The sequence below is a fragment of the Amblyomma mixtum genome, chromosome 10, assembly GCF_055824585.1.
Source record: "Amblyomma mixtum isolate Tamu chromosome 10, ASM5582458v1, whole genome shotgun sequence".
Lineage (NCBI taxonomy): Eukaryota > Metazoa > Arthropoda > Arachnida > Ixodida > Ixodidae > Amblyomma > Amblyomma mixtum.
In genome coordinates, this window is record NC_143021.1 from 29,388,088 (window position 1) to 29,413,920 (window position 25,833).

Genomic DNA, 25,833 nt, shown 5'->3' on the forward strand with positions numbered 1-25,833 from the left:
GATAGTTCACTGAGAAACCAGGGTTATGAAAAATTTATGTTCATCTTCAAGGCTCTCTGTCGGCACTTGGAAATGTACGAAGAAAACAATTGCACGTGCCCCTTGAAAACATTCAAATGCATCTGTGCCATCTGTTCTCACTGCGCGGAACACGCCAGATCAGAAAGATACTTTGATCTTTGAAACTCCGACATCGTTTCACATACTTAAAGGGGCCCAGAAACAGAATCTTAGTTAACCGTTTTGCCTGTTGATTGCATACAGTGAGTTATAATGGTGCTATTAGCGTCGGTAATACCGCGTACATTCCGTTTTTTAATATTTTAATGTCCTCCCAAAAACAACTTCATGGTCGCCACACAGTGGCGGGTTTTTAGCAGCGGATATGACATCACCTGGCGCGAGCTTGATGACCGGACAAACAGTAAATATCCTGCAAATTGTGTGAATAAATAGAGACACATTTTGTCACCTGTCTGCGTTTTATATTAGATCAACAAAAACAATTTGTTTGTCTTAGATAAAAGCCCTGCAAAGCAAGTAAAATAAAAATACACCACCAGGGGCGCTCTGGCATAGAAACAACGCTGCCAGTCTCACAGAGAGCAGGCAACCATGGAGTACAAACTTCCGCGACGTGCTCTGGCTGGCTGTTTTGATTGGTTGCGCCAGGTGCCGTCATTGGGAGAGCGAAATAGGAGTGGGAAGCCCCGCCAAAATCGAGTTGAGGGCAGCGTTTTGTTTGCTTGTATTTTGAAATTTCTTCACTGAATAACTCCCGTTCCTGTGCATCGATTCCTGTAATTCTTTTTAAATCAGCATCTGTGTGACATAAAGAACCCACCTAAAGTATACACCATTTTCCATGTTAGCCTCGCACCCAGTTCGCTCGCAGCGCGCCGACTGCTTTCCTCCTCCCTGGCCTCTGCTTTCCTCCTTCCTGGCCTGTGCAGTCGGCAGTCCCCGCATGCCCCCGCTCCATTTTCTGTGTGTGCACGCTTGGCATTTGACGCATTTTTTTGTCACGTTGTGCTTTTTTCGTGCATTTAACGCAATGGCAACAAACTCCAGATCAACAGGGAACCATTGCGTCGTCTTTGGATGCAACAACAACTACCGAAAGCGAAAAACGTTGGAAATAGAAGTATGCGAAGTTCACAGCAAGCCGCGTCAGCACTGCGGTTGCAAGCTTTTTCAGCTGCATCGATTTCCTGCGGACGAAGAGCAGCGGCGGCTTTGGGTTGCAAACATTAATAGAAAAGACTTCTCGCCTTCTCCGTCTTCTCGTGTCTGCTCGAAACATTTCTTCGGAGGAAAACGGACAGACGTAAACACAACGCCAATGCTTCATCTTGGCTACGAGCGAAAGGTGACTGTTTCAATTCTGTTTTAACTAATTGTGTTGTGTGTTTTTGAGCAGCAAGTTAACGAGGCAAATAACATTAATTCAGGTGAAAGTTGGACGGCGACGCATCCACAGGGAGCCTTATGTGCCTGCAAAGAGAAGAAAGGCAAGTACTACCTCCAATCCATCCCTGATCTTGAAAACGGGTCGTGAAGTGCGTATGTACTTATATGCTTTGCAGCGCAGTTTTAATTCACTGCAGTCGTTTTATTTCTGTGCAAACATTACTTAAGGGTGCTAAACAAAGACGTATCAGCGTTCACGCTTCTGAAGAAGCCTTCGACGCGGCGGTGTATCGTACCGTTTGCAGAGGGGCTCGCGGCGCTAGTAGTATGAATGGTTAGTCGCGGCCCCCTTTTTCATGTTCTCTTCGCTGGGTGTGTTTCGTTTTAGTGCAGCGTGTCCAAGTTTGCGCCCATTGTGGTTTATAACCTTCATGCGTTAAAGTAACGCTCTTTTCTGCGAGGCACGCCCTCCTGGAGGGCACCGGACTGTTCGGGTAACATGCGATTTAATGTGCATCGAAATCGGCTGAGCGCCCGGCCGTTTTTGCATTTCGCCTACATCGAAATGCGGCCGCCGTAGTCTGAATCAAACCGATGACCTTGGGTTGGGCAGCCGATGGCGATAGGTTCTTAAAGTTTCTAGAGTTCAAGAACAGAAATGCTAGCACACTATTACGCATTATGATGTGTTTGCTAGTTATGTTTTAATGCCTGGTTCTACGTGCTTCCTTTTGCTATTCGTAGACTTCCCTGGGAGATGCACAACCTGTTCCCTCTACAGCAAGCCATGAGCAAAGCAATGACATTGTATGCAACTTCTTTTCATTTCATACCACGCACAAATTGTTTATTGAAGTGTGCTCACTGGCGCATGCACTGCAGCGGTGGTCCTCACTCAAGCTTAAGTTTGTGTACTTGAATGCTTTAAAGGTGCTTTTTGATTATGTCTGTCACATGCTTCGTTCTGATATTTGTAGGCTTCCCTGGAGGATACGCAACCCGATTCCCAGGCAGCAACCAATGAGCCACACAGTGACAGTGTACGCAACTCATTTTCCCTTCATACCTCACATAAAACATTGTTTATTGCGGCATGCTCAGTTAGCACATGCACTGCAGCTGTGGTCCTCACTCAAGCTTAAGTTTGTGTACTTGAATGCTTTAAAGGTGCTTTTTGATGATGTCTGTCACATGCTTCGTTCTGATATTTGTAGGCTTCCCTGGAGGATACGCAACCCGATTCCCAGGCAGCAACCAATGAGCCACACAGTGACAGTGTACGCAACTCATTTTCCCTTCATACCTCACATAAAACATTGTTTATTGCGGCATGCTCAGTTAGCACATGCACTGCAGCTGTGGTCCTCACTCAAGCTTAAGTTTGTGTACTTGAATGCTTTAAAGGTGCTTTTTGATGATGTCTGTCACATGCTTCGTTCTGATATTTGTAGGCTTCCCTGGAGGATACGCAACCAGATTCCCAGGCAGCAACCAATGAGCCACACAGTGACGGTGTACGCAACTTATTTTCCCTTCATATTTGACGCAAAACATGGTTTATTGTGGCATGCTCAATTAGCACATGCAATTCAGCTGTGGTCCTTGCATAGCTTCTTTACTTTATGGACAAATGCTTGCAAAGTAATCGTAAAGTGTCATTTGGTTGGCGTGTTTTAAAGGTGCCTTTCTTTTCACATCCTTTTTCTGATATTTGTAGGTTTCCATAGGAGGTGCTCACCCCGACTTGCCAGCAGGAGACTATGTCTCAAGCACTCGTGATGTATATTAGTAGTTTTTATTTACTGATATATCATATCTCTTGACTGGGAGCTGCACAGGCTTTCAGCTATTTTATTTGTGACATTCCCTACATCAGAATGAACTGTTTTGTTGCTGCTGTATTGTTTCCCCGTGACCCAAAAGCATGGGCCCAATGAGAAAGCATTGTGACTCACAAATTTGCTAGCAGCTCCAGTAAATTTCAGAAATATGATGCCATATGATTAAAGTTATAACAGAGCAAGTTTCTGCTTGCATTAAGCCCCAGTTTGGTAAGGTCCTTTCTGTGTTCCACTTGTAGCGCACCACCAGGATAGGCATGGGTGGAACTTTTGCCATATTCAGCAGGTCATGCAGCTTGGTGTGATGATGAATGTGGAAATGCATATACTCTCTGACAGGTAGATAAATGTGCAGATTGGTAAAATATCTGATGATTTCTCCCTTAGTAACGTACTAGTGTTTACGCATGGGTAGTTCTGCTGTTTGTAAATAGTTGCTGTGTCGTCTTTATTGCTTGAAAGAGCCTTATGTGAACTGCTGGAGACATTTTTGCGGCTTGATGGACCTATTAGGAAATGTGCGACTCCAGAGCAGGCATGAATTATTATAATGGACCAGTGATGTGAAAGACAGAGGATATGGCTATATGGTCTAACTACACTGGTGTGAAGGTGTTGGAAATTCAGAGATGCAGCACTGACACACTTGTACTCAAATCCTTGCACAGACGTGTATGCTTCAAATTTTATACGTTCAGTGCAATCTGATCAAAAAACCCCTTGCTCCACTTTACTCATGGTGATGCTTGTGCACAAATGGTTTCAGTAAATAAGGTGAGAACATATTTATGTTAATTTTAGTGGCTTAAAGACACCAGTTTTCATGCAGTAGCAGTTGTGCATCAGTTAATAGTAGCTGCATGTTATGATTTAAGCAGTGTAAAAGTTCTTTATGAATTTTTTTTTTCATTTGCAGCAAGGTGCCACCTCCGATGGCGCCAGACCAGCACCAAAGTTTCGTCTAGTTCCTATTAGGGCAACTACTGCTGCAGAAACACAGACATATACAGATCCTGTAAGTGCAGTTAGTTGAATTTTCTCATTTAATTACAACGGTACAGCTGTATTGCAGGATTAAGGAAAAATGTAACATTGCATTTGGTGGCTTAAAGACACCAGTTTTCATGCAGTAGCAGTTGTGCATCAGTTAATAGCAGCTGCCTGTTATGCTTTAAGCAGTGAAAAAGTTCTTTATAAATTTCATTTTCATTTGCAGCAAGGTGCCACCTCCGATGGTGCCAGACCAGTGCCAAAGTTTCGTCTAGTTCCTATTAGGGCAACTACTGCTGCGGAAACACAGACAGATACAGATCCTGTAAGTGCAGTTGGTTGAATTTTCTCATTTAATTACAACGGTACAGCTGTATTGCAGGGTTAAGGAAAAATGTAACATTGCATTTGGTGTACATTTTGTTCGTCGGAAAGTTGACAAACCAGTGTGAGAAGCACAAATAATGCACTGGGTGTATCACTTTCAAAATTCTTTCTTTACGAACCATAAATGGCATATGTTGGACCCACACAGAGAACAGTTGAGTAAGCCGCATGGCACCGCACAACATGAGCAGCAAGCCACTGCAGCGGAAAGGCACATCACCAACGCATTGCTTTGTGTTTGGCATCTCCTACAATCGTTTCCTAGCAAAGTTGCCAAAGTTCTTGAAATCTGAGATCATATTCAGGAAATGGTCTGCACTTGAGGCAATCCTGTGATTGCTGTACACATCACAAGTTGAGATGTGAACCACGTGTGCTATGAAAGGTTTTGTTTGTCAAGGCGTGCACAATCAGGGATCAATATTGTCCACTGACTGCTTTTAGTATCAAGAGCTTACCAAACAAGTACCTGCCGAAGTAAAATTAGCATGTACATGGCAGTAAGACGCATTCATGCTTATTCCGTTCAGTAAAAACATTGCTCAGTCTAAGTAGCATTCGAGGCACCACACTTTACTGCAATCTTCTGCTTAAAGCAGCCGATAACAAAATTTATTTTAAGTTCTGTTTGTGCTGTTGCCAGTTCTTGCAGGCAAGTTCTGTCTGCTTTGATCTCACTCTTTATTATTCCACTTTCCAGGATGGCAGACATGAGGTAGCCAGCCAGTGGGAAGACATGGCAACAGCAGACCATCCGTACTCTGTGCCACTGAACTTGGTTGTATTTCGGCCATCTGTTAGATCGAGGATGTCAGCAGCTGACATTAAGTTTTACACTGGGCTGACAGAGGACATGTTTGAGAGGCTCTCCAAAAGCCTGCGACAGTTGTTGCTACCACCCTCACAAGTGCCACTGGAGGATCAGCTGTTGCTAACACTGATGCGCCTTAGACTTGGCCTTCTGCACAAAGATCTTGCTTGGAGGTTTTCAATTTCTACATCACTTGCTTGCAAGATTTTCACTAAAATCTTGAGATGTCTGCAGACAATAATGAAATATTTTGTTGTCTGGTTGCCAAAGTCTCGCATAGCAAGCACCATGCCGCAGGCATTTATCAAAAATGGCTATGAGAATACCACATGCATTATGGACTGCACGGAAGTGCCTCTGCAAAGGGCCAAAAAACAAAGGCCCAGGGCTCAGACATACAGTTCGTATAAAGCCTGCAACACTGTAAAGTTTTTAGCAGTTATTGCACCGAACGGCATCATCATGTACGTGTCAAAATCGTATGGTGGCCGGGCCTCCGACAAGCATATCGTGACGGACTGTGGAGTTATGGAATACTTTCTCCCAGGCGATGAAATCATGGCTGACAGGGGCTTCACATTGGACCCCTACCTAGAAGCCCAAGGAGTAAAGCTCAACATGCCAGCCTTCACGAGAGGTAAGTATGCCACACCCTAACTCAGCATGTGAACAGTGCCTTTCACATGAACAAGGCTAGTTTGCAGGTAACCCTTGGCACACAATGTGCCTAAACTACAGTACAGTGCTATCTTGTGAGCTGATCACACAGTGCAGTATATGTCTGGCTGCTGTCAATGTTACAGCCTGCCTGATTAATGCACAGGTTCCTAGCTGAATCTGTTTAGTTGTATAGTATGCCCTTACATTCCTGCGTCATTTTGGTTTTGAGCAAGTGAAGCTTGTCCACTCAAAAATTGATCTGCTCAAGCACCCATTGCAGTAGGCAGCGAGTGAGAAATATAATGTGCCTGGCAGGTATTAAGGACTGAAGATCCAGGGGGCTTCTTAGCTGAATATGGCAAATACTTTAGCCACACAGCACTGACACCATAGGATGGATAGGTTCATAACAGCCTGCCATGTGTGGCTGAATGCAAAACGATTATGCACAGGAATAAGTCGGACGGTATTAGCGAGGTATTGTTATTGTGCCTGTACTGCCTTGTCAAAGTTTTTGCATGTAAACTGTGTTGAAAAAATTGGCAGTAGTTTAACTCTGGCGAGCAGAAGCTCTAGTTAAGCAAGGATACACTGTGTTTTGCATCATTAAACATTTTTGTGAAGCATTTCTGTAGCTGTAGCTTTTCGCTGCTCCAAATTGATTTGAATGTCAAACGGCAACCTCCATGACCTTGAGAGTTGTAGCTCGGAGAGTAGAGCTTCGCCCTAAAACATGAGTCATAGTGTATGTTCTCAGGTGCTTGTCAATGTGTGTTCTTCATGCAGTGTGAACTAACAAGTCCATATTTCCATTTTGCTTGACAATTTTTCATACAGGCAAAAAGCAGCTCTCTGAAGTGGAGGTCACCCAAACACGACGCATTGCATCAGTGCGCATTCACGTTGAGAGAGCCATCAACAGGATAAAAAACTTCCGCATATTCAAGTCCACCTTGACCATCAAGTCAAAGAAGACAATAGATGCAATGATATTTGTGTGTGCTGGACTCTGCAACTTCAAGCCAGCTCTTATTCGTACCAAGAACCCTCAAGACAGGGCCAGCTCTACCTAAGTGAAGTAAATTATTTCTACAGCTGCACATCTTTCTGGACAATGGGTATTTGCGCACTAAAGCTAGAGATCAAAAACACAGCAAACCAACTTAGGTATTTTGCACACACTTCAATGAGCCACAGATGAAAGCAGAGACACATTTTCGTAACACACATTTCGTACACATTTTCGTCCATTATTTGTGATTCCTGCTGTGCTGGCATCTATCACATGCTCTCCCAGTTACCACACGTTTGCCTTTTTTTGCTTGTACTCATGAGGTGACTACTGGTGACCTAGGTGTCCAACTATTTTTTCTTAACTTGCTAACTGTGCTGCCGCAGCACAGTTAGCCGGCAAATGTGTGGTAACTGGGAGAGCATGTGATAGATTCCAGCACCGCAGGAATCACAAATAATGGACGAAAATTACAAAGTTACTCAGGAGCAATTCTCGGGAAATACCAAATCAATCATCAGAAAGGAAATTCTTGCCGCGCTGAGAGTACTTGTTGGGCCAAGGAATTGTAGTTGTTCGGCTATCCCTGAACCAAGTTCTATGAGCAAGAGCATATTTATGCTTGGTTTTACAAGGGAGCACACTGCCTGCATTCCTTATGTTTACCAAGCTGCTTGCCGCCTAGCTACGTACTTGGGATGACAGGACTCGGCCTCAGACAGATACTGTGCCTTTGTTGCGCGTTTTCTTGCCAATTTTCCATCATTAAATGAAAGAGCGGCACAGATACAAGTTGATGAAAATGAAGAAGTTCAGAGCACAGTGCAAAAGCGTGCTGCAGTTTAACGCTCTATGTGAATGCCTGCCCATATAGCGTGGTATCACGCGCTGGCCAAGGAAGCTGATAGCTGCGAGACGGCCCAAGTTCGAATCGAAGTTTCAAGTTAGTTCCCATGGGCACATGCGATTCATGATGCTCAAGGAAAACCTGCCGATAGGTGTCAGGATGTGATAAACACAGCACAGAGCCCAGTTTGCGAGACTTCAAACAGGCCCACAAAATGTAAATAATTTCGGAGCAAGTCTTCTATGATGTGCATCACAAGTTTGTCTAAAACCAGCCAAGTATGATTGCTGTACACACCACAGAAGATTTGCTACAAATTTTGCTTTCTGTTGCATAGGCCATTTGAAATCATCGTTCTCGAGCTGGGCTCTGTGCCATTTTTTATCACCTCACAACAGCTATCAGCAAGTTTTCCTTGAGATCATGAATCATCAGTGCCCATGGGAACTAAGCGGCACAGCAAGCAAGTCAAGAAAAAAAGGCAAACATGTGGTAACTGGGCAGAGCATCTGATAGCTTTTAGCACAGCAGCAATCATAAATGTGGTAACTGGGCAGAGCATCTGATAGCTTTTAGCACAGCAGCAATCACAAATGACAGGTAAAATCTAGGAGTTATTGCCTTAGCATATGCTTCAAGGCCCCTCCACCAAGTAAGTCCTGAACACAGGGTACAAAAAGTCTGCTTTTTCAGTCAGACCAGAGGTCACCCGAAAAACTGTGCTACAAATATTTTTCACATATTTTGCTAATCCCTGAAAAGGAGCAGTAATGTGTCCTCTCGCTTTTCACATTTGTGCAATTCTCTCGTATTCTGCAAGGTCAAGCTTGCCTTCAGTTTTCATTTTTTGCAGGCTTGGGAGCAAAGCACAAAAATAGAACCGCTCAAGGCGTGGCATTAAGCTTCTTACAAATGCTTCATTGAAAGGGACTTGCATCAATATAGCACACTTCACTGACCACACATAAAAGAAGCACAGCTTCTTTCCTGTGCACAGCATGGAGAACTGAACCTGCGAGTAGTACTCATTTGGACCATTCTCAGCTAACATGTACGTGTCCTGGTTGATAATGACATCATACTTGCCACCATGAATCATGTCCCTGCAATCATCTACAAATGGACACTTAATCTCGACAACTGCCTGATGAGAGTCAACTATGCCATCAGGCGTTGCAGACAGCCACGGTTTCTCTTCGTAGACATACGTCCCACACTGAACAACTGTCAGGCCAAAGTCTGTGGCAAGCTGCTGCCGTGCGACTGACTCGTGCTTGAGGCCATGTTGTGTGGCTGCATTTCCAAAAAAATTTGGAGTTGTCATAGCCTGCACTGCTTTTATTGTAGGGGTTGTAGCACGTTTAGGAATTTTCTTAATATTTGACGCTGTCACCCTGAGCCTTCTTGATATGTGCCATAAGTAGTTGTCCTGCTGCCTTGTAGCCGCCTCCAGAGTTGTTATTGCCGCACTAGAAAGGGCAATGTACCTGTTGTAAAACTCGGCACACAGCACGCAGGTGTGTGGCAAGGCTGTGACATCATCATGAGGCGCATGATGCAATGCAGGTATAATGCTTTGTTGGAGCTGCCGGAATGGAGCAGATCTAGTGGCGTGAAGCAAGGTGCCTGGGATTGAAGCAAACAGAAAGCACGATTACACCAAACAGCGCGCACTTCCAGCAGCTTGCATGCAAGAACATTTGCTGGTTGCACTTGAGGCCAACGACTCGAAAACATGAAAATGAAACAACGTGTAGAAAATGGCCTCGGCATTAATAATCTCCCTTGTGAGGGGCTTCTGTACAACCAATAGAGTTGTGTACAATTTCTTGTATCTGTATTGCACTTTCTGCTTATTATGCAGCATAAGAGGCTTTTTTTTAGTGGTCTACTTGTTTTGTTTAAATTAGGAGTACACTAATTTACACATATTGTAGTGAATTGCCTCTTACCGGGTGCGTTCACAAGCTCTTGAAATGGACAATCCTTGAAGAACTCTTCAAATTCTTCGTCATTTGCAAGCAGGTGGGGCACAGCTGGCACTTTCTTTGGGGGTGTATTTTCGTCAACTGCTTGCTTTCTGCGCTTAAAATCAATGTTTTCAAGCTGAGCTGGCTCCAAGTTCCTTTTTGTGCCCATGTTCCATGCGGCAGTGTTGTCTGTACAGGATTCTCCAGTGAGGCCCTTCACTACTGCCATATCCACTTTCCAAAGGAGTGCGCCAACATGGCTGCAGACTTTTCCTTTTCCAGCCATGCAGGTGCAGCCACTATTCATTACCTCACCGCTCCGTTTACAGCCCACCCATGCTTCGTGCTGTGTCTTCAATGCCTGCGATGCTTGCACTGTGCACTTTAGTAAAATGAAATCACTGTCAACTTCATGCACAAGCACTTGCCCCACCCAACCACTCTGCAGGTAGGTGTATGACTCCATGCTCCTGAAGGCGTTAACTTCTCGCAAGTCGCATGCCTTGTTGGTCACAAGGTAGTAGATGATGTGTGGCATTTGGACATGGGGCCATTTTTTTACATCATCATGCCACTCTGTTATCACAGATGGGTGACGGTATGTCTTGTCTGCAAAAAAAAAAAAACCAAAGGTAAAAATTTTAAATGATCCAACAGTGCAACGAACATCTAAACAATAACATACCGATGCATGCAGTTTCCTTTCTAGCGCTCAGTGTATGACTAGGGTGTGTGTGTGTGCTCTAAAAAAAATAAAATATGTACTGCTGTGCTTCCAGTCTCTGCTAGATACACTGGATACATGCATTTGATTACTGCCAAACTAGTGCTGCAATAATCTGTTGGCGTATGTGCAGGCTCCCTGTTGAACCTGAGTCTCAAGTGACACCAAAGACACCACATCATGACTTATTTTTTTTTGAAGGCTTAATTCTCCCCCAAAACAGCATCACATTTTCTGCACGCGTTTTCAATCAGTACACCTACTGCATTTAGGTTCTAGGCGGGCAGCGGCGGCTAACACGATGTGACGGCTATCATAGTACTGTGTCTGGTGTGTGTCTGCTGTACTGCACACGGCGCTCTCCGCGCACGTTGATAAACAGGCGGCGAGAAAAATGACCGTGAAGCGGCCCCGGGTCTGTGGTCAGCACTATGCTTGATCTCTATTACAGCAAAACCTTAGCGATGTGCCAAGGCAGCGATAGTTTCGGCGATGGAAAGCACTCCTGTCGCCCTTGCTCTACACACCAGTCGTCGAATGCTGGCTTGCTGTTGTACTTCAACACAATAGACTAATCTAGTCGCAATTTTTGCACGCTAAGCTTGCTAACACGGCGGAGCCACACTGTGCCTGGCATGCTTGCATGTAACTTTTTAAGTGAATTGTTTTTATCCGAAAGTACTCGATCCGACGATCGCGATCTTGCCTAACGACGGATAAACAAACGCAACGCGCGTATGAAGGGACTAAACAATACCGCTAGCAAATAATCGGCCAGGTCGCATTTGTGACTGGTGCGGAATATAAACGCGAATGTGGAAATGTATGGACCGAGTGCGATTAGTCGACGCGAGCACCCGGCCGCGAGCACGCATTCCAACAGGAATGGGAAGACCCAGTGCAGAACGAATATTCATCTCGAAAGGCCTACAGGCCTGTCGCGCTTTTTCTTCGCGCTAGGTACAATCGGAATATCGCACTCTAGGAACACATTCAAAGCAAATAACTTTAGAAGGAGCCATCACTTACCTCCAATGTTAATCACAGGCGCAGCCGGCGCAGCTGCATTTCGACTAGCTTCTGCAGCTTCATTGCTACTCGAAGCCCCGGACATGTCGTCTCAGCGCACTTGACTCAAGCTCAAAAAATAATTTTTCACACCATGTGCACCACAGATCAAAAATAAGCACATCTGAGAGAAAACACCTGCTGGTTGACTCGGATATGCATGCAAAACAGCTTTATCCCACATTCCAACATGGCGACGATATTGGCGAGATCATAGACGGCGCTGCGCGCACAATATGGCAGCGTCCCAGTAAAATGGTGTATAGCCGGTATTCGCCCAGGCAGTGTTTCGCAGCCCCTTTAAAAGAACACAAAACAGTAACAGGCACTGCTTGTATAATGACATAAACATCACTGTCGTGCGACTTAGAGTTCCGAATGTTTTTCCGTTATAGCCTGAAATATGTTGTCGAGTTGGCTTGTGGAGAAAGCAAGTCGGGTAATTTTGGTTTGTCAATTTCTTCCGTAGTTGACGAGAAGAAATCGGAGAAACTCCTCAGAAATCAGATGTGCTGAGCGTTTTGCGTGACCTCTGCCAACACCTTCCGGACAAAACAGGAGGGGAATCTTCAAGATGTGGTTCAAAGATTAGTTGCAAGGCTTCGAGAATTTTATTGCGAAAGCAATACTACTCGCACTTTGAAGCCTTCGCTTGACCCGGCCGCAGTTACGTTTCACCTTTAGCGGAGTGAATATGGGCGACCATCTCGCTCTTTCAGATAGCCCGGCTGCAGTTACGCCGCGCACCTTGTGGCGCTACTGCCGCTGTGACGTCATACCAGCTGCAGATTGTTTTCTTTCGCTCAGTCGCAACAACATCAAACAAAATATCAAAAAATTACCGAAGACGCTTTGAGTCGTCGCGCAGCGGCGGCCGGTAGCCACGCGTGACCTGTAGACGCGGCGCACTGCGTTACTTCAGTTGGAGGCGCTGCGGTTTTGCTTTCGCAAACTACCGGGCTTAACTAAAGCTAAGTCTCCGCCAATTTTTTCGATCGTGCGAGATACTTACTGCCTTTTCAAAAAACGCCGAAATCGTTTCCAGGAGAGCTAGAAACAACGACTTTGGATAGTGAAGTTCACCATTCTCTTGAGTACGCTAAAGTTTCTACAGCGGACTGCTTGTGTTGTTCGTCTTCACAAGCATGTAAGCAAGGCGCGCAGAGCATGAGGCAGCCGCATAGATTACTTCACGTGGCAAACCTTTCGTTCACGCGTTTAAGCGCAGCTTCCCTACACAAGTTTGTGAGACGAATATTCATGAAAAGTCCGATCCAAAAAACTTGCTGAGAAACGTGACCTTGTCAGCAAGACGCGCGAAGCATGAGGCACATGGCAGACCTTTCGTTCACGAGCTAAACACAGCGACAAAACCAACACCGTCAAACACGTGAAAAAATGCGCCCGTGCGCGCCGAATGCGCAAAATGGGTTCCCGCGCTGCCGCAGGAAGGGTTTGGAAGGGTCGGCTCGTAGCGCCCTCTCGCGGAGATCAGCGGTGGGGCAGCGCAGCAAAAAATGCTTTGTCCCATGGAGGAAGGAATAATTTTTCTTCTTCCAAGCTTTGTCCTCTCGGCTCCTGCTCAGGCCGTAAGGAGAGAGCGGGAGAATGCGCGTCTAGACGAGCCATGCTGATACCGGGATGGCGTTGCACGTGGGTGTTCCTCCTCGCACACCAGATCTTTCTCGTTCTCCTTTCCCTTTCTTTGGTCTACGGAGGCCTCACTCCACACGCGCTTTCACGCCCCAGTGGTTGTCGGCAGTTCTGCGCGGACGTCCATCGGTTGTTAGTGCCGCCCGCAGTGACGCACGCACGTGGACTCTGGAAGAAGACTTCGGCACAGCGCGTCATACGTCTTCTTGCCGGCCAGACCTCCACGGTGAGCTAAAACAAGTTCCTGCCAAAGTGTTGTTTGTTGCGCTGAGTCTTGTAGAATCCAGGTTTTCTAACGGACAAATGATTTTTGTGTACTGGACAAACAGATGGTGTTCGCGCTTGGCCACATTTTTTGGCATTTTGTTCAGCGCGTAGCAACGGCAGTGCCGGCCGGAGCTGGACTCGATAGTATTTTGTACACGCAGGCGGCTTTTCGCACTGCTCCATAGGCAGTAAAATAGCGGCTGCTGTGTCGTTGGAAGCGCTAAATGTTGTTTTTTTTTCTCACAGCGCAACAAAAACGGGACACGAGACGAAAGAGTGACACAAACAAGCGCTGACTATCGGCCGGTGTTTATGCTGATAGCGTTAAATGGCCGGTCTAAAACATTCTTCTCGCAATGAAAGGTTTCTTCTGTTTTGCTGCACTTTCTGCATCAGTTCAGGGAGTGCAGCACCTTCGCATTCCTTTTGCCAGCGCAACGTGCCGTCTTCGTTTTGCAAGGGTGCCAGCCTAGTGTAGCACGTGTTCTTGGCTGGCTTGCACTCTCCGAAGGAGATGAGCCGTAGTACAGCAATATTGCGGCACCGATGTGTAGGTCTGGAAAAGCGAAGATACGGCAGTAATCTCGTAATAAAATGATGACGGTTCTTTGATGAAACGAGGAGGTGAGTGACTGTTCGCGGCGTCATAACTGTAAACTGAGGCGCTCAATTCGGGCAGCATGGGCACCATTTTAGCGCATGTTCGTAAATCGTATAAGTGCGGCTATTCCACCGTGCCCGTCCTGACTTATCGTGCCGAAGGAGTTACACGTCGCTGAAGTCCTCCGCCCTTTTCACATTTGTTTTGTTGTATTTTGTTTACTTGTTTATGTCCACAACACGCGACTGCATCTCAAATCTATTCTGTGCTTCGGCCACTCTGTCTCCTTTACTCGCTGCTGCTGCCGTTGTGCTGCGACTGAGACCCCCGGCCCTGCTTCCCTCCCGTTCTTCCTTTTTTTGTCCTTTTTTTTTTCTTTCCTTCCTCCGTCTTTCCTCCCGCGATCGCAAACGTTGGCTGCGGGCGACGACGCCTATTCTCCCCCTTCCGGTTCCATTTTTCTTTCTTTTTTTTTGGCTTCAGTTATTTTATTTTTTTATATATTTTTTTTTCTTTTGAGCCGTTCTTCTCTCCCACACCGTTTGCTTGTTGTTTTGGTTCATGTGTGCGACACTTGCACAGATGGTAATCCTTTAAGAAGAGAAGCAAGAACCCTGTTTCTTCAGTCGTGAAAAACGACAGGCTCCGTCCGAAAGTTTTTTCCGTAGCTAGCATCGACAAGTTTAGACGTTTTCGACGACAGCAAGAACGTTAGTAGCAAAAAAAAAAAGCAATCCTGCTCGCGTGCACAGCTCGTTCGGTCGAAAAGCCGTACGCGTAGTCGGCAATGCGTGTCAAAAATAATCGTGTGCTCTGAAAAAAAAAATAAAAAAATGCATCATGGCAGTATGTGGTTCTAGTGATTGATGATTGATACGTGTGTGATAGGCGTGGACGAGTTAATGAAATCATAATAATTAACCGCTTAATTAAGAAAACGAAAAATTAGGAAAACGGGCTTCAAAGCTGTCAAAATGCCCAGAATTAAAACGCAAAGCTTGATGCTAATTAGAGGAAAAAATTTTGTCTGCAATTGAGCAATTAATTTAAACGATCGAAAAATGTGTCAGACAGCTCAGAGCGGTAAGCCTAACCCACTACGCTATCGTGTCATACCCTTCAGGCGGAGCTGAGGTGTCCGCCTATTATTTTTCATTGAAATCTTGCAGTGTATGCAAAGATTGCGTTCAAGAAGTCTTGCCCGTTGAAAAATGCTTTTTTAGAGAATTGTTTGGTATGCCTGCTGCTTTGTTTGGATTCACGACTTCCTACCGTAGCGAAAGTTTTGTTCTTTTATCTCAGCGTTGATTATTTAAGACTGCTCTGCTGGTTATACGGCTGCAGCATAAGACTAGTTGGTAAAACGCGATGGTTCGTTGTCCGGTATATTTGTTCTTTGTTGCCCTGTGCAGGGGTGTGTTCTAGAAATACCGCCATTTAATAATGTAGCAGAGCAGAGTTTTTTTTTTTTTTCAGTTCGCTCTTACTTACGTGTGTACGCATTACAGAAAAGCGCGAGTTCGTCGTACACCTCGCCGCATACCAAATACATCGTAAGGCGATTCAGGGTACTGCTGTCCGCAGTCAGGGTTAGAGCTTCGAAGTACAAATGTCATTCCACGGCAGAATGTAGTCGTGAAGATGTTGACAAGGCCAACACGTTTATAGAAGAGATTATAACCCTTCCCTACCGCTTAGAGAAGTACCTCACCAAATCCTTGCAATTGTACGATTAGACAAGTGAGGAAAATGTCGCGGTGACCTATCTGTCGGAAACAGAAGCTTCGTTGCCGGGAGCCAGCGGAAACGACCCTCGTTTACTGAGCGCTACGTGGCGCATTGACAGGGAGAGGGGACAAAGGCCGGACTCTTTCCCAGCTTTGGCTGCAGTGCCTCAGAAAACTGACCCCAGTGATGGGATCGGCTATGCCTTCTCACTAGACCAAGTCCGAGTAATCTGCGCAGTGAATCACGTAGAACTGATAGCAAGCGGGCTATTCCGAGTGTTAACACACGACGAGCGCTGGAAGACGCTGGTATCTTAACTAGGGTGTTCTCATTTTTTAGTTATCACTGTGCGCAATTCCTTTGCTATTCTGAAAACTGTTAAACCGCTTCCAGTACGCGTTCTTCATTAGCTTGCGGAGATTGCAAGTTCACAGCGGGCGGTCGTGATACTGTGTGATAAGATAGTGAGCACCATCAATAGGACGAGGTTCTACGATTTTGTCGCCTCAGAAGGCTAAAAAATGGAGCGTTGAGTTTCGAGATCCAGCAACCACCGCGTCCGCCCTCCTGTGCCTGTCTGCCTTCCTCCCGAACACGGAAATATAGAGGCTCAGCTATTAGCAACAACCGGCAGCGTATGGCTTCTGCGCTTTCTTTTTTGACCGGACACCATTAGTTGGCTTGTTCAGCAAAAACTCGCCCTTGTCAGACAAGCCCTGGCACAAATATGGCCCTTCATAATGACGTCATCACTCCTCCAGGTTAAATATGCCATCAAAAGGCAGGGGTAGACAGAGAAAGGTAACGCAACTTCCGCAGTCAATGCAAACTGGTTTTGAGGCCTTTTCCTTCGGTGCTGTACATCCTATCAGCTGGATAACAAAGCAGACTGCCCTCAAGACGGGAGCGGCTGAATGAACTCGTACTTCGCCTGCACTGGCCGAGAGGTCACGTTCCCACAGGTTTGAATGTGGTAGATGTGTACAGTGGTGTGTCGGTTCCGCGAAATGCGCCAGAATATACCCGGGGTTTGTCGCTTACACTACAAGGACGACTGATTTGCATACGCAAACATGGAACCAGCGAAACAGACGCAAGACGAGAAAGAAGAGGCACACAAACAACACCGCTGGACTTCATCATCATCATCAGCCTGACTGCGCCCACTGCAGGGCAAAGGCCTCACGCATGTCTCTCCAATGAACCCTGTCCTTCGCCACTTGCGGCCATTGTATCCCCGCAAATTTCCTAATCTCATCCGCCCACCTAACTTTCTGCCGCCCCCTGCTACGCTTGCCTTCTCTTGGAATCCACTCCGTTACCGTTAATGCCTTCGGATTACATGCCCTGCCCAAGCCCCCTTCTTCCTCTTGATTCCAACTAGGATATCATTAACGCGCGTTTCTTCTCTCACCCACTCCGCCCATTTCCGATCTCTTAACGCCACACCTATCATTTTTCTTTCCATAGCCCGCTGCGCTGTCCTTAACTGAAACTGAACACTTTTTGTTAGAAATTGAGCCGCATTTCTGCATACTCCCTGCAAAGCAAGCGCACATGCACATTTGACAATGTGAGGGAAAGAGGATTCTGGTGTGGGCTAGTTGGTTCATGCTTAATAAACGGATTCACAACAGCGCTACGGAACAAGGACACAAGGAACACGAAAAACACAGGACGGGCGCTGAATGTGAGTGAGTGAGTGAGTGAGTGAGTGAGTGAGTGAGTGAGTGAGTGAGTGAGTGAGTGAGTGAGTGAGTGAGTGAGTGAGTGAGTGAGTGAGTGAGTGAGTGAGTGAGTGAGTGAGTGAGTGAGTGAGTGAGTGAACATGAGGGGGGCTGAGGGAAAGCTTATGAAGATAAAAATTAAAACTCCTTTTCGGTGGTTATGATTGAAGGGTAGCTTACGCATATCTGCTTGTTTTTCCTGATTAAAAATGCTTCCAGCAGCTCACGCTCACGTCTTGATTTCCCCCGATCGATAACACTGACTGGGTGGAACCGAGTGGAACAGTAGCACTCCTTGACATGCAAGGATAAATTGCTTGCCGTGCCCGAGCCCAAAGTTGATCAGTGCTGCCTTAAACGCTAATTTAGGCAAGCTCCAGTTTGCCCGATACATATTTCGCCGCAGGGCAACGGAATGGAGTAACTTCGTCTGACGCTTCGTGAACTTCTTCTGATGCTTTGTGATGCAAGCGCCAGTCTGCTGCTGGCCACCAGAAATTTGGGCGCAAAAACCGGATAGCTTTCGCGGGACACAAAGCATCAGTGACACCAAATTTTTGAGCCACTTTTTTCGGCCCATGTGACGGGTTGTGAAAGTAGGGGACCACTTCGATCTTCCTCCTATCCTCTTCCACTGGGCGTGCGGGCTTTTCTGAACACTTTTTCATTTTTTCCCCAAGGATTCACACACCTCCAGCAAAACCGAAGGGGGCAACCCCGAGGTCTCTAAGAGGTCAACCTGCTCCACTTTGTTGTTGTTGTTGCATGCAACACTCATTACCAGTCGCACTCATTACCACTCGCACTCACAATGACTCACTCGCGCTCACAACCATTCAGCCCCCCTCATGTTCACTCACTCACATTCACGTTCACCCACTCTTTCCTCGTTTGCTGACAAGAGAGGAGAAGAGAGATTTACTACCGCGGCCGAATGCCCTCGCAGCTCCCCTAGCATAGCCTGGGTCGCAAAGATGTGGTGGCGAGCCGCCCGGGTTCTGTCGGGCTATTTGGCTAGTTTTCACAGTTTCGATGCTCGAAGACAGTGGTCCCTCATCACGGATATTCCATGCACCGAACGCTACGCACATGTGCTCCACCGCTCGCTGCTGAGACGATGAGTGCCTGTTCAGCGTCTGCTAAGATGCTTAGACAAGTTTTTGAACGGTGTCCATATGCGTGCGCAGGGTTCCCCATGAGAATGAGCCCATTTCAACGGCAGTGCTCCCCGACCCAACGTTCTTTCACCTAGGCCCCTAAGGAGGCATTGCATGACGCTGACGGGAGCTTTTCATGGCGACAAAAAAAAAATGGACTGCGGGGGAAGCGTTGGGTACTTAATTTTCAACGCTTTCCTGTTCTACAAGAATAGTCCAGTGCCGAACATGCCGGCACTCTTCGATCTGTTTATGAAAAGCTCCTGCCCCTCTCGTCCCTTCAGCCCTGAGTTTTCTGTTCTCCTGTGGTCACATTTTTGGCTGTGGCGTCGGTGGGACGTTTTTTTTCTTCGCTGCCATCTCGGTATTGGCAGTTTACAGGAGCACTCGCTTGCACGATAATTTTAGCCAAAACGAAAACTGCCGCCCTTTATTTCGTAGTTTTTTTTTCCTCGAGCGAAACGGTGACACTACTCGGAGACATTCTTTTATTATCCTTTCCAGCGTACATAAAAATAAGTTCAAACTGTACGTCCAACCAATCAAAGAGGGTGCGGCCAATTTGGTTGCCACCTCATATCCACTGCCGAAAATCGCCGCAACGTTTCATCACAGTGGGGTTTCCCTCTCCATCTTGTAGAGGGAAATTGCGTCGATGACGATTATTGAAGGATGCTCCCGCACTTGTGGTCAGGTTATAATTTTATTAACAATTAATAAAATAAAGAAAGATACAAGCAAGGAGAAAACTTATTGACATTTGACTGATTTGTAGTTTTACGTGACGAAACCAGCCATCGGTCCCGCCCTAAACAGTTGGTTTTAAACACTATGTTCCTGCCTCGTTGGGGGCAGTAACCAATCAGGTAACTGCTCAAATATCCACCCAATGAATCATTAGGGAATGGAAATCATCAACAATTGGGAAAGGACAACAGCCAATAATTTATTCTGGAAAGAAAATAGCTCATCTCGACACACACTGTATAAACATGTGCGCTTTCCGCCATCAAGAATTCGGAGGATTCTGCCTTCCCCCATGAGCTTCGCGGGCGTTCTCGCTTTACCACGGTGCAGGTTGTTTCAACCTCTGGTAAACCCAGGTTCGAGGAAAGTCATCTCAAGGCCCGTCTTTTCAGTACCGTCACTTACAAACTGTCTGCATGCCTGCAGCTAGCCTGGCAATGTCCAGTTGACCGCACCTCAAGCTGTCAACGCGCGCCGCCATAGACATGGGACAAAAGCCACGCGACGCTGATCCGCCTTGCCGCAAGAACGTGCACAGTGTGATGCGGCCTGACGTGTACGTTCCCGCAGGGGGTTTGACCTGTCCCGTATTCTCGGAATCCTCCCCTGTCTGGCTCCCCTTATCCCACTGGGCAGCGTGTGTGACTCATCCGCTTCTCTGCAGTTGTCCAGAGGGCAGAACAACAAAAAACTCAATGGACATTCCTGTATCGTGAACCCGGACGCGGTAGACAATGCACAGCACCAAGAACATCACTACCACCATCGGCACGAAAGAACCAGTTCTGGCGCAAATTAAAACATAAAATATTACCATTTTGCACATCTCCTTGGGCGTCAAAGGTATCACCATGCCTGATGCTATGGACACAAAAAATAAAAACCACATGCTTAACTCGCGACAACGCGCTCCTTCAAGTACATGGCAGAAACAAGAACCCTCTTGCGTTATCGAAAAACGCACTGGGTTTTCGCGTCGTTTCCGAGCTTGTGCAGTTCAAGAGCTGGCCCGAGTAGGTCAGGTTTTCGCGCGAGTCCGGCCCAATCAACAAATTGCAACCAGAGCAGAGCTCTGCAATGTGCACACCTGGGCACATAACTAAGAGTCCACTGCGTGCCATCGAGCCGTGCGGGGAGCGCGGCAAGAGACATCTATCTATTTTTTCAGGGCTGGCAATGCGAAATTCGATAAAGGATCTCACAAAACTTGTAGCGGGTCGTTGCGTTCGCGAAGGGCCTGCACCGGTGCCAACGATGAACTGCCAAAGCAACGAAAGATTGTCCATCCCGTGCCAGCGGAATCCTCTGCTTCGGTTGTCCAAAGACATCGGCAGATGCCTTATGCTGCCTAGAGAGTCCTCAGTAGTGAATATTTGCTTCCCTCAGCTGTCAACAACATGAAAATAGCTGAGCGGGTATCCTCACATCCACTCATAAATCATGTCCACTCACCTCTACTCGCGCTCACATCCACTCACTCACACTCATCTGCACTCACACTCGCACTGAAAACTACCACACTCGCATCCACTCCCACTCACGACCACTCACAGACGTGAGTGTGAGTGAGTGGATTAGTGCACTCATGAGTGCGTGTGCCGACCTATGCCGATTTGCTGTAGATGTGATTCGTTTGATCACATAGCTCGCTGTTGTGTGCCGAATGTTCAGTCTTCGAAAGCGCTTATTGATTCGTAAGCTCTGCACTCACGGGACGTGAAGTGGAAGTACTATAGAGGGATGCAATTTAAGAACGCAGCGGATTTTGGCCCTTCCAGCCAATGGCCTCGGCCGATTCTCATTACCCTGCACTAGCCAGCCGCGCCACAATGGAGAGGGCGGTCTGTCCCAGACACGGTGGAAGAATAAGCTAGGTGGCTGGACGAGGTCGTCTAAAGGCCGTTGTACGATCGTTTTTCGGGCGGATCCGCCAGCGAGCGAACCGCTCTTTTTCAGCCTCCGCTCGGGCGTGGGGCGGAATGGTGTTGTACGATCACTATTGCTGCTGGCGGACGAGACGGATGGTTCGAACGTTCCGATTGGGGCTCCCGGCAGTGCCGGCCGCCTAATCGCCTGCAGCGGTACAGGCATGTGTTTGTAGCGAAACACGCAGATATCTTGCGGTAGAAATTACCCATATTAAATGCGGCGTATTCGAGACAATATCCGTTGCGTCAACGTTTCTTTTGCTGCGGGATTTTCGTCGAAGGTAGACTCGTGGTCGGCTGTGATTCGGGCTGGAACAGCACGAATCTCGGTTCAGACGACCCTGACGGCCGCGAAACAATTCGCGACAAAACTTTGCAAGATCGAAGGCGAGTCTGCTCATCTGAAGCGATGCTGTCGGAAACGATACGTGTTTGGATCATTTCTACCCAAGAGATTGAAAAACGCGTCAAATCGCCTCCCCGTTCGACGATACGTTCTCACAACGGACCGTGATTTCCGGCCCCAAAATAACAGTGTGCTGCCTGCTCTGAAAGTTACGCTGCCCTGACGATTTCGCTGCGACGACGCGATTCTTACTGCGAATGCTCGATCGGGCCACACTGCAGTACAGGCTGCTAACAACCGTCCGTACTTACTATCGGCATAATCCCACTTTTTAAAATAGTTACGATTGCATACTTAAAATTTTTAGTCAGTTATTCAAAACAGCACACTTCAGTGTTTTTGCATTGCTGACAGAGAAAAAAAAATAATTGCACTTGCAGCCTTTCCCAAGCAATTTGCACAGTCACTGTAATATGTCAACGGCCTTCTCCTTGGCTCCCTATACTGTTACTGCAAAAGGCATGCTTACCTATTCAATATATAAGGTGCGTGCGTGCGTGCGTGTGGGGGTGTGTGTTAATTGTGCATGAGTTTAACATTCACAACTTAGCACAACACTGCTGTCAAACACAAATCCTAATGGACATGAGAAGTTATGTTTCCAGCTAATTGGAACAGGTAAAATCAGTTGTAATTAAAGCAGTTATGCATTTCACAGAACAGTGAAAATGCAACAATAATGATTTATTTTTGTCATGTTTTTCACGCCCTTATTAAAGCCAACATAGAAATAGCACTCTGTGCCTGCAAAGGGGCTTAGACGTGCATCACTGGGCTAAAAGGGCATTGCTTTGTTCTGCACAGTGGCAGCGGGCCATCAAGTTGTGGTTTAGCATTCCTTTGGGCTCATATTGCAGTTACACAAGCCAGAATGCAGTGTTCAAAACAACTATGAAAAGTTCTGCTGAAGGCCATGTCATTGTTGCCATGTACAAAACAAGCTGGCATATACTCTGTGCAACTCCAAAGCATTCTCAAATGTCGCTGTGAATGCAAAGCAAAGTTGGTGCCTTCGTATTGCATAGAAGTGTGTGCATGCCATTCTCATCAATATAAATATAATGAGATGTCGGAGCCAGTAAACTGAATTACAGGTTCAGTAAATGCAAGAACCAATTTGGAGGGTTTACATGGCCACGGCTCCCGGCTTAGGCTGAGAAAGAATACTTGTGTAGTCAGGGGAACAAGGTACGATGGTCATATTATCTGGTTATCTCGAGCAAACACTAACACCTCAAGTAGAATTTGTAAAATTGGATTTTGCAGTAAGGGAGATATGTCGTGCTATAAAATGAAATTACAAATAAGCCGTTTAAGTATTTGACAGGTATATATGGATATGTTCTCTGATACAGCCTTAAAGCAATGTCTAAAGTTATTTTTACTGATCAGTAAAATGTAGAATGGCTGAATGGAACGATGACCACTTTCCAAGGTAGCAAGCAATAGTGAACATTGCTAACTGTTAAGTGATTTTGTGACGGAACAGCGCAAAACACCGGGACAAGAGACAAGCGCTTGTCTCTTGTCCCGGCGTTTTGCGCTGTTCCGTCACAAATGAATAACCAACATGCCCAAGCTGCTGTCCTGTTAAGTGATGTTCATACCACTTAACATATGTTGAATTTTAGAGTGCTATTAGTTGCTGACTATCAACATGTTCAGCAAAATATACCTATATCACTGCCAGTCTGCTTTCAAAAAAAGAAATTAACTGAGGCATTGACAGGCAACAGAAATTTGGAAAATAGCAATATGAAGTTAGGCCGAAGAATGCCGAAGAAAAACAGAAAAGCAGTGATGGCTTTTGTCGTTTCTTGCATCTCTATACTGCAACTTGAAGTCGACGGCTTTTGTGTTTAAGATGAACCAGCAGTCCTGTAAACACTATCCTGAATGTATAAAACTAACATGCATATGTATGCATTTGCAGCATTCTCACTGAGCCATGTTATGAAGTCGATGTCTTGCTTAGCTGAAGATACGATAAGAGAGAAGCGGAAAGGAAAGACTGACACAGATAGGCACAGTAATGCATGGTTAGCTTTTCAGTGCACGAGTATAGCTGGCTAGACCTAGCTTGTGCAGTGTGCAAGTTAGCCTAAATGCAACTGTATACCGTCCGACAAAACTGTTGTGTAAATCTGCCCCAATATTACTTGAAATAGATTGTGAGGATAGTTCTTACACATAAGATAGCATTGTATATGTTTCATGAGCTGAGCAAGTGGCTAAGCACTTTATTACAATAACTTATTTTAACATTTATTATACCTGAACAGTACTAATTTATACTAATAAGAAGTAATTAACCATTAGCCTCCAAGTACAGCCATACCGCTACAAAGGAAAACTTTGTATGTTTTCTTTGTAGCCTTATGGCTTCACTTGAGTGGATGCTAATGAGTAATTACTCCCTTATCACAAATCTTCACTTTGGGGTATTTACCTAATTCAGTGGATGAACATCATCATTTACTGCTTGGATTTCTGCAGTGACTAGCTCAAAGGACAAGAGGTTAGTAAGCCCTGTGAGTTGGAAGGCCATTCCAGAATTTTGTGGCAAAACAAAAAATGAATCTTGAAATGCAGTGGCATGAGCTAACTGAGGCACAACACTGCTTGTGCGACTAGTGCAGAAAGAACCATGACTCAGAACAGATTAGTTGGTTATGTGACAATAAACAGTTTTAAAAAATCTGCAGTTTCTGCACGACATGCAGAAATTTGAAGATTCACTTTTAGTGCTGTTACACTGGAGCTTCAAAAATAGTCTGAGAGAATAAAACAAGTGCCTCAGGTCTGAACTCATTCCAGGATTCTAGTTAATTTAGATTTTGTGGCATGTGCCATTCGAATACACAAGCTGATGCCACACAGGGGATTTGAACGCAAGCAACTTGGAAGACGGTGATACTAAGGACACGTCGAGTGTAAATATCATGGGTTGTGGGTGGGTGTATGAGGATTATTAGGTATTTGAACCACTATACAGTGAATATACCTTTATCGGAAGGCCTTATAAGTTGGCAAAATGTAATGCTGACAATAAAAAAACAATATTAGTGCATTCTTAGTAACATTAGCAAAAAGGCCAACGCAGGGCATGCTAATTGTTGTTTTGGAGAACTGAAATGCTGGTATTGATTGCAATATGGCAGACCCCATATGGCTGTCAGTGAAGGCATGTGACAAAACACTGAAGGGAAGGTAATAATGCAAGTAATAAAAAGCTGAGGCGCAAAGGAGTGCCTTGGCGGACGTCCGATTTGCAGGAAAAGGCAAGACACATAAGAATTGGCAAGGGAAATCTGCCGAAGGCTGGCTGTTTAAGCTTGGATCCAGATTAGAGCTATTGGATGCAAGTTAAAGCACGAGAGAACCAGCCTTACATAAATAGGGGAATCGCATGCTTTTTCAAAGCAAAGAACAAAAGCATCATAGGGGGATGTTGCAGTCAAGGTGCATGTCGTGAAGAACAAGAAAAAGTTGGCTATTGCAGAGATGTCTTCTAAAACCTTGCCGAATTGAATCAAACAACTTCATGGGCCAAAATAATCTAGCAGGTTCAAGAGTATGAAATGTGTTTGGTGATTTGCAGCACATGCCAATAACACAAGTAGGGCCATAGATGCTGGGTGATGAAGGGTTAAAAACAGAGGGGCCAGGCTATAACAAGGCAGGAAGCTATCTGTACAGCATGCACTAGATATGCCTATACAACCTGCTTCTTTTCCCGTTGTTGCTTACTGTAAATTTCACAGAACTTGATCATAGCGTACTGTGGGGTGCACCGGTGGCAAATTGGCATGTCGAAACTGTGCTAAGGGACGACGACGGAGCAAGAATTGCTACCCTGTGCAGTGATGTTGTTGCCATCGTCTTTGTTCCTAGCGTAG

The 25,833-nt window shown here is 45.9% G+C and overlaps 2 protein-coding genes across 8 annotated transcripts; one reads left to right on the top strand and one right to left on the bottom strand.

Annotated features, from left to right (window-relative positions):
- The first annotated feature begins 856 nt into the window (after nt 1-856).
- On the top strand, nt 857-7,203 carry LOC149325477 (uncharacterized). 7 transcript variants are annotated; one of them, XM_089563798.1, is made up of 11 exons: nt 857-1,369; nt 1,452-1,511; nt 2,155-2,217; nt 2,388-2,450; nt 2,625-2,687; nt 2,862-2,924; nt 3,128-3,190; nt 4,168-4,266; nt 4,468-4,566; nt 5,987-6,076; nt 6,937-7,074. In XM_089563798.1, the coding sequence occupies exons 1-10, from the start codon at nt 866-868 to the stop codon at nt 6,032-6,034; spliced, it is 1,125 nt and encodes a 374-aa protein (XP_089419924.1). In that variant the 5' UTR covers nt 857-865; the 3' UTR covers nt 6,035-6,076; nt 6,937-7,074. The 7 variants fall into 7 exon arrangements, with proteins under 7 accessions (XP_089419924.1, XP_089419922.1, XP_089419925.1 ...); XM_089563796.1 differs by having other exon boundaries at nt 5,329-7,069; XM_089563793.1 differs by lacking the exon at nt 857-1,369 and having other exon boundaries at nt 5,329-6,076; nt 6,937-7,203.
- Nucleotides 7,204-7,497: 294 nt separating this feature from the next.
- Nucleotides 7,498-11,904, bottom strand: LOC149325478 (uncharacterized). Its single transcript, XM_089563993.1, has 3 exons — nt 11,682-11,904; nt 9,911-10,537; nt 7,498-9,584 (listed from the first exon to the last, which is right to left on the bottom strand). The coding sequence occupies exons 1-3, from the start codon at nt 11,764-11,766 to the stop codon at nt 8,746-8,748; spliced, it is 1,551 nt and encodes a 516-aa protein (XP_089420119.1). The 5' UTR covers nt 11,767-11,904; the 3' UTR covers nt 7,498-8,745.
- Nucleotides 11,905-25,833: the final 13,929 nt, after the last annotated feature.

Bases quoted from the DNA above. Each gene is read 5' to 3' on its own strand.
- LOC149325477 (XM_089563796.1), top strand. From the start codon at position 866: ATGTTAGCCTCGCACCCAGTTCGCTCGCAGCGCGCCGACTGCTTTCCT. The intron at 1,370-1,451 runs GTGACTGTTTCA...ACATTAATTCAG, and splicing joins ATCTTGGCTACGAGCGAAAG to GTGAAAGTTGGACGGCGACG. The intron at 2,218-2,387 runs GTATGCAACTTC...TGATATTTGTAG, and splicing joins ATGAGCAAAGCAATGACATT to GCTTCCCTGGAGGATACGCA.
- LOC149325478 (XM_089563993.1), bottom strand. From the start codon at position 11,766: ATGTCCGGGGCTTCGAGTAGCAATGAAGCTGCAGAAGCTAGTCGAAAT. The intron at 10,538-11,681 runs GTAAGTGATGGC...TTTTTTTTGCAG, and splicing joins GCCTGTGATTAACATTGGAG to ACAAGACATACCGTCACCCA. The intron at 9,585-9,910 runs GTAAGAGGCAAT...CTTCAATCCCAG, and splicing joins AGAGCTTGTGAACGCACCCG to GCACCTTGCTTCACGCCACT.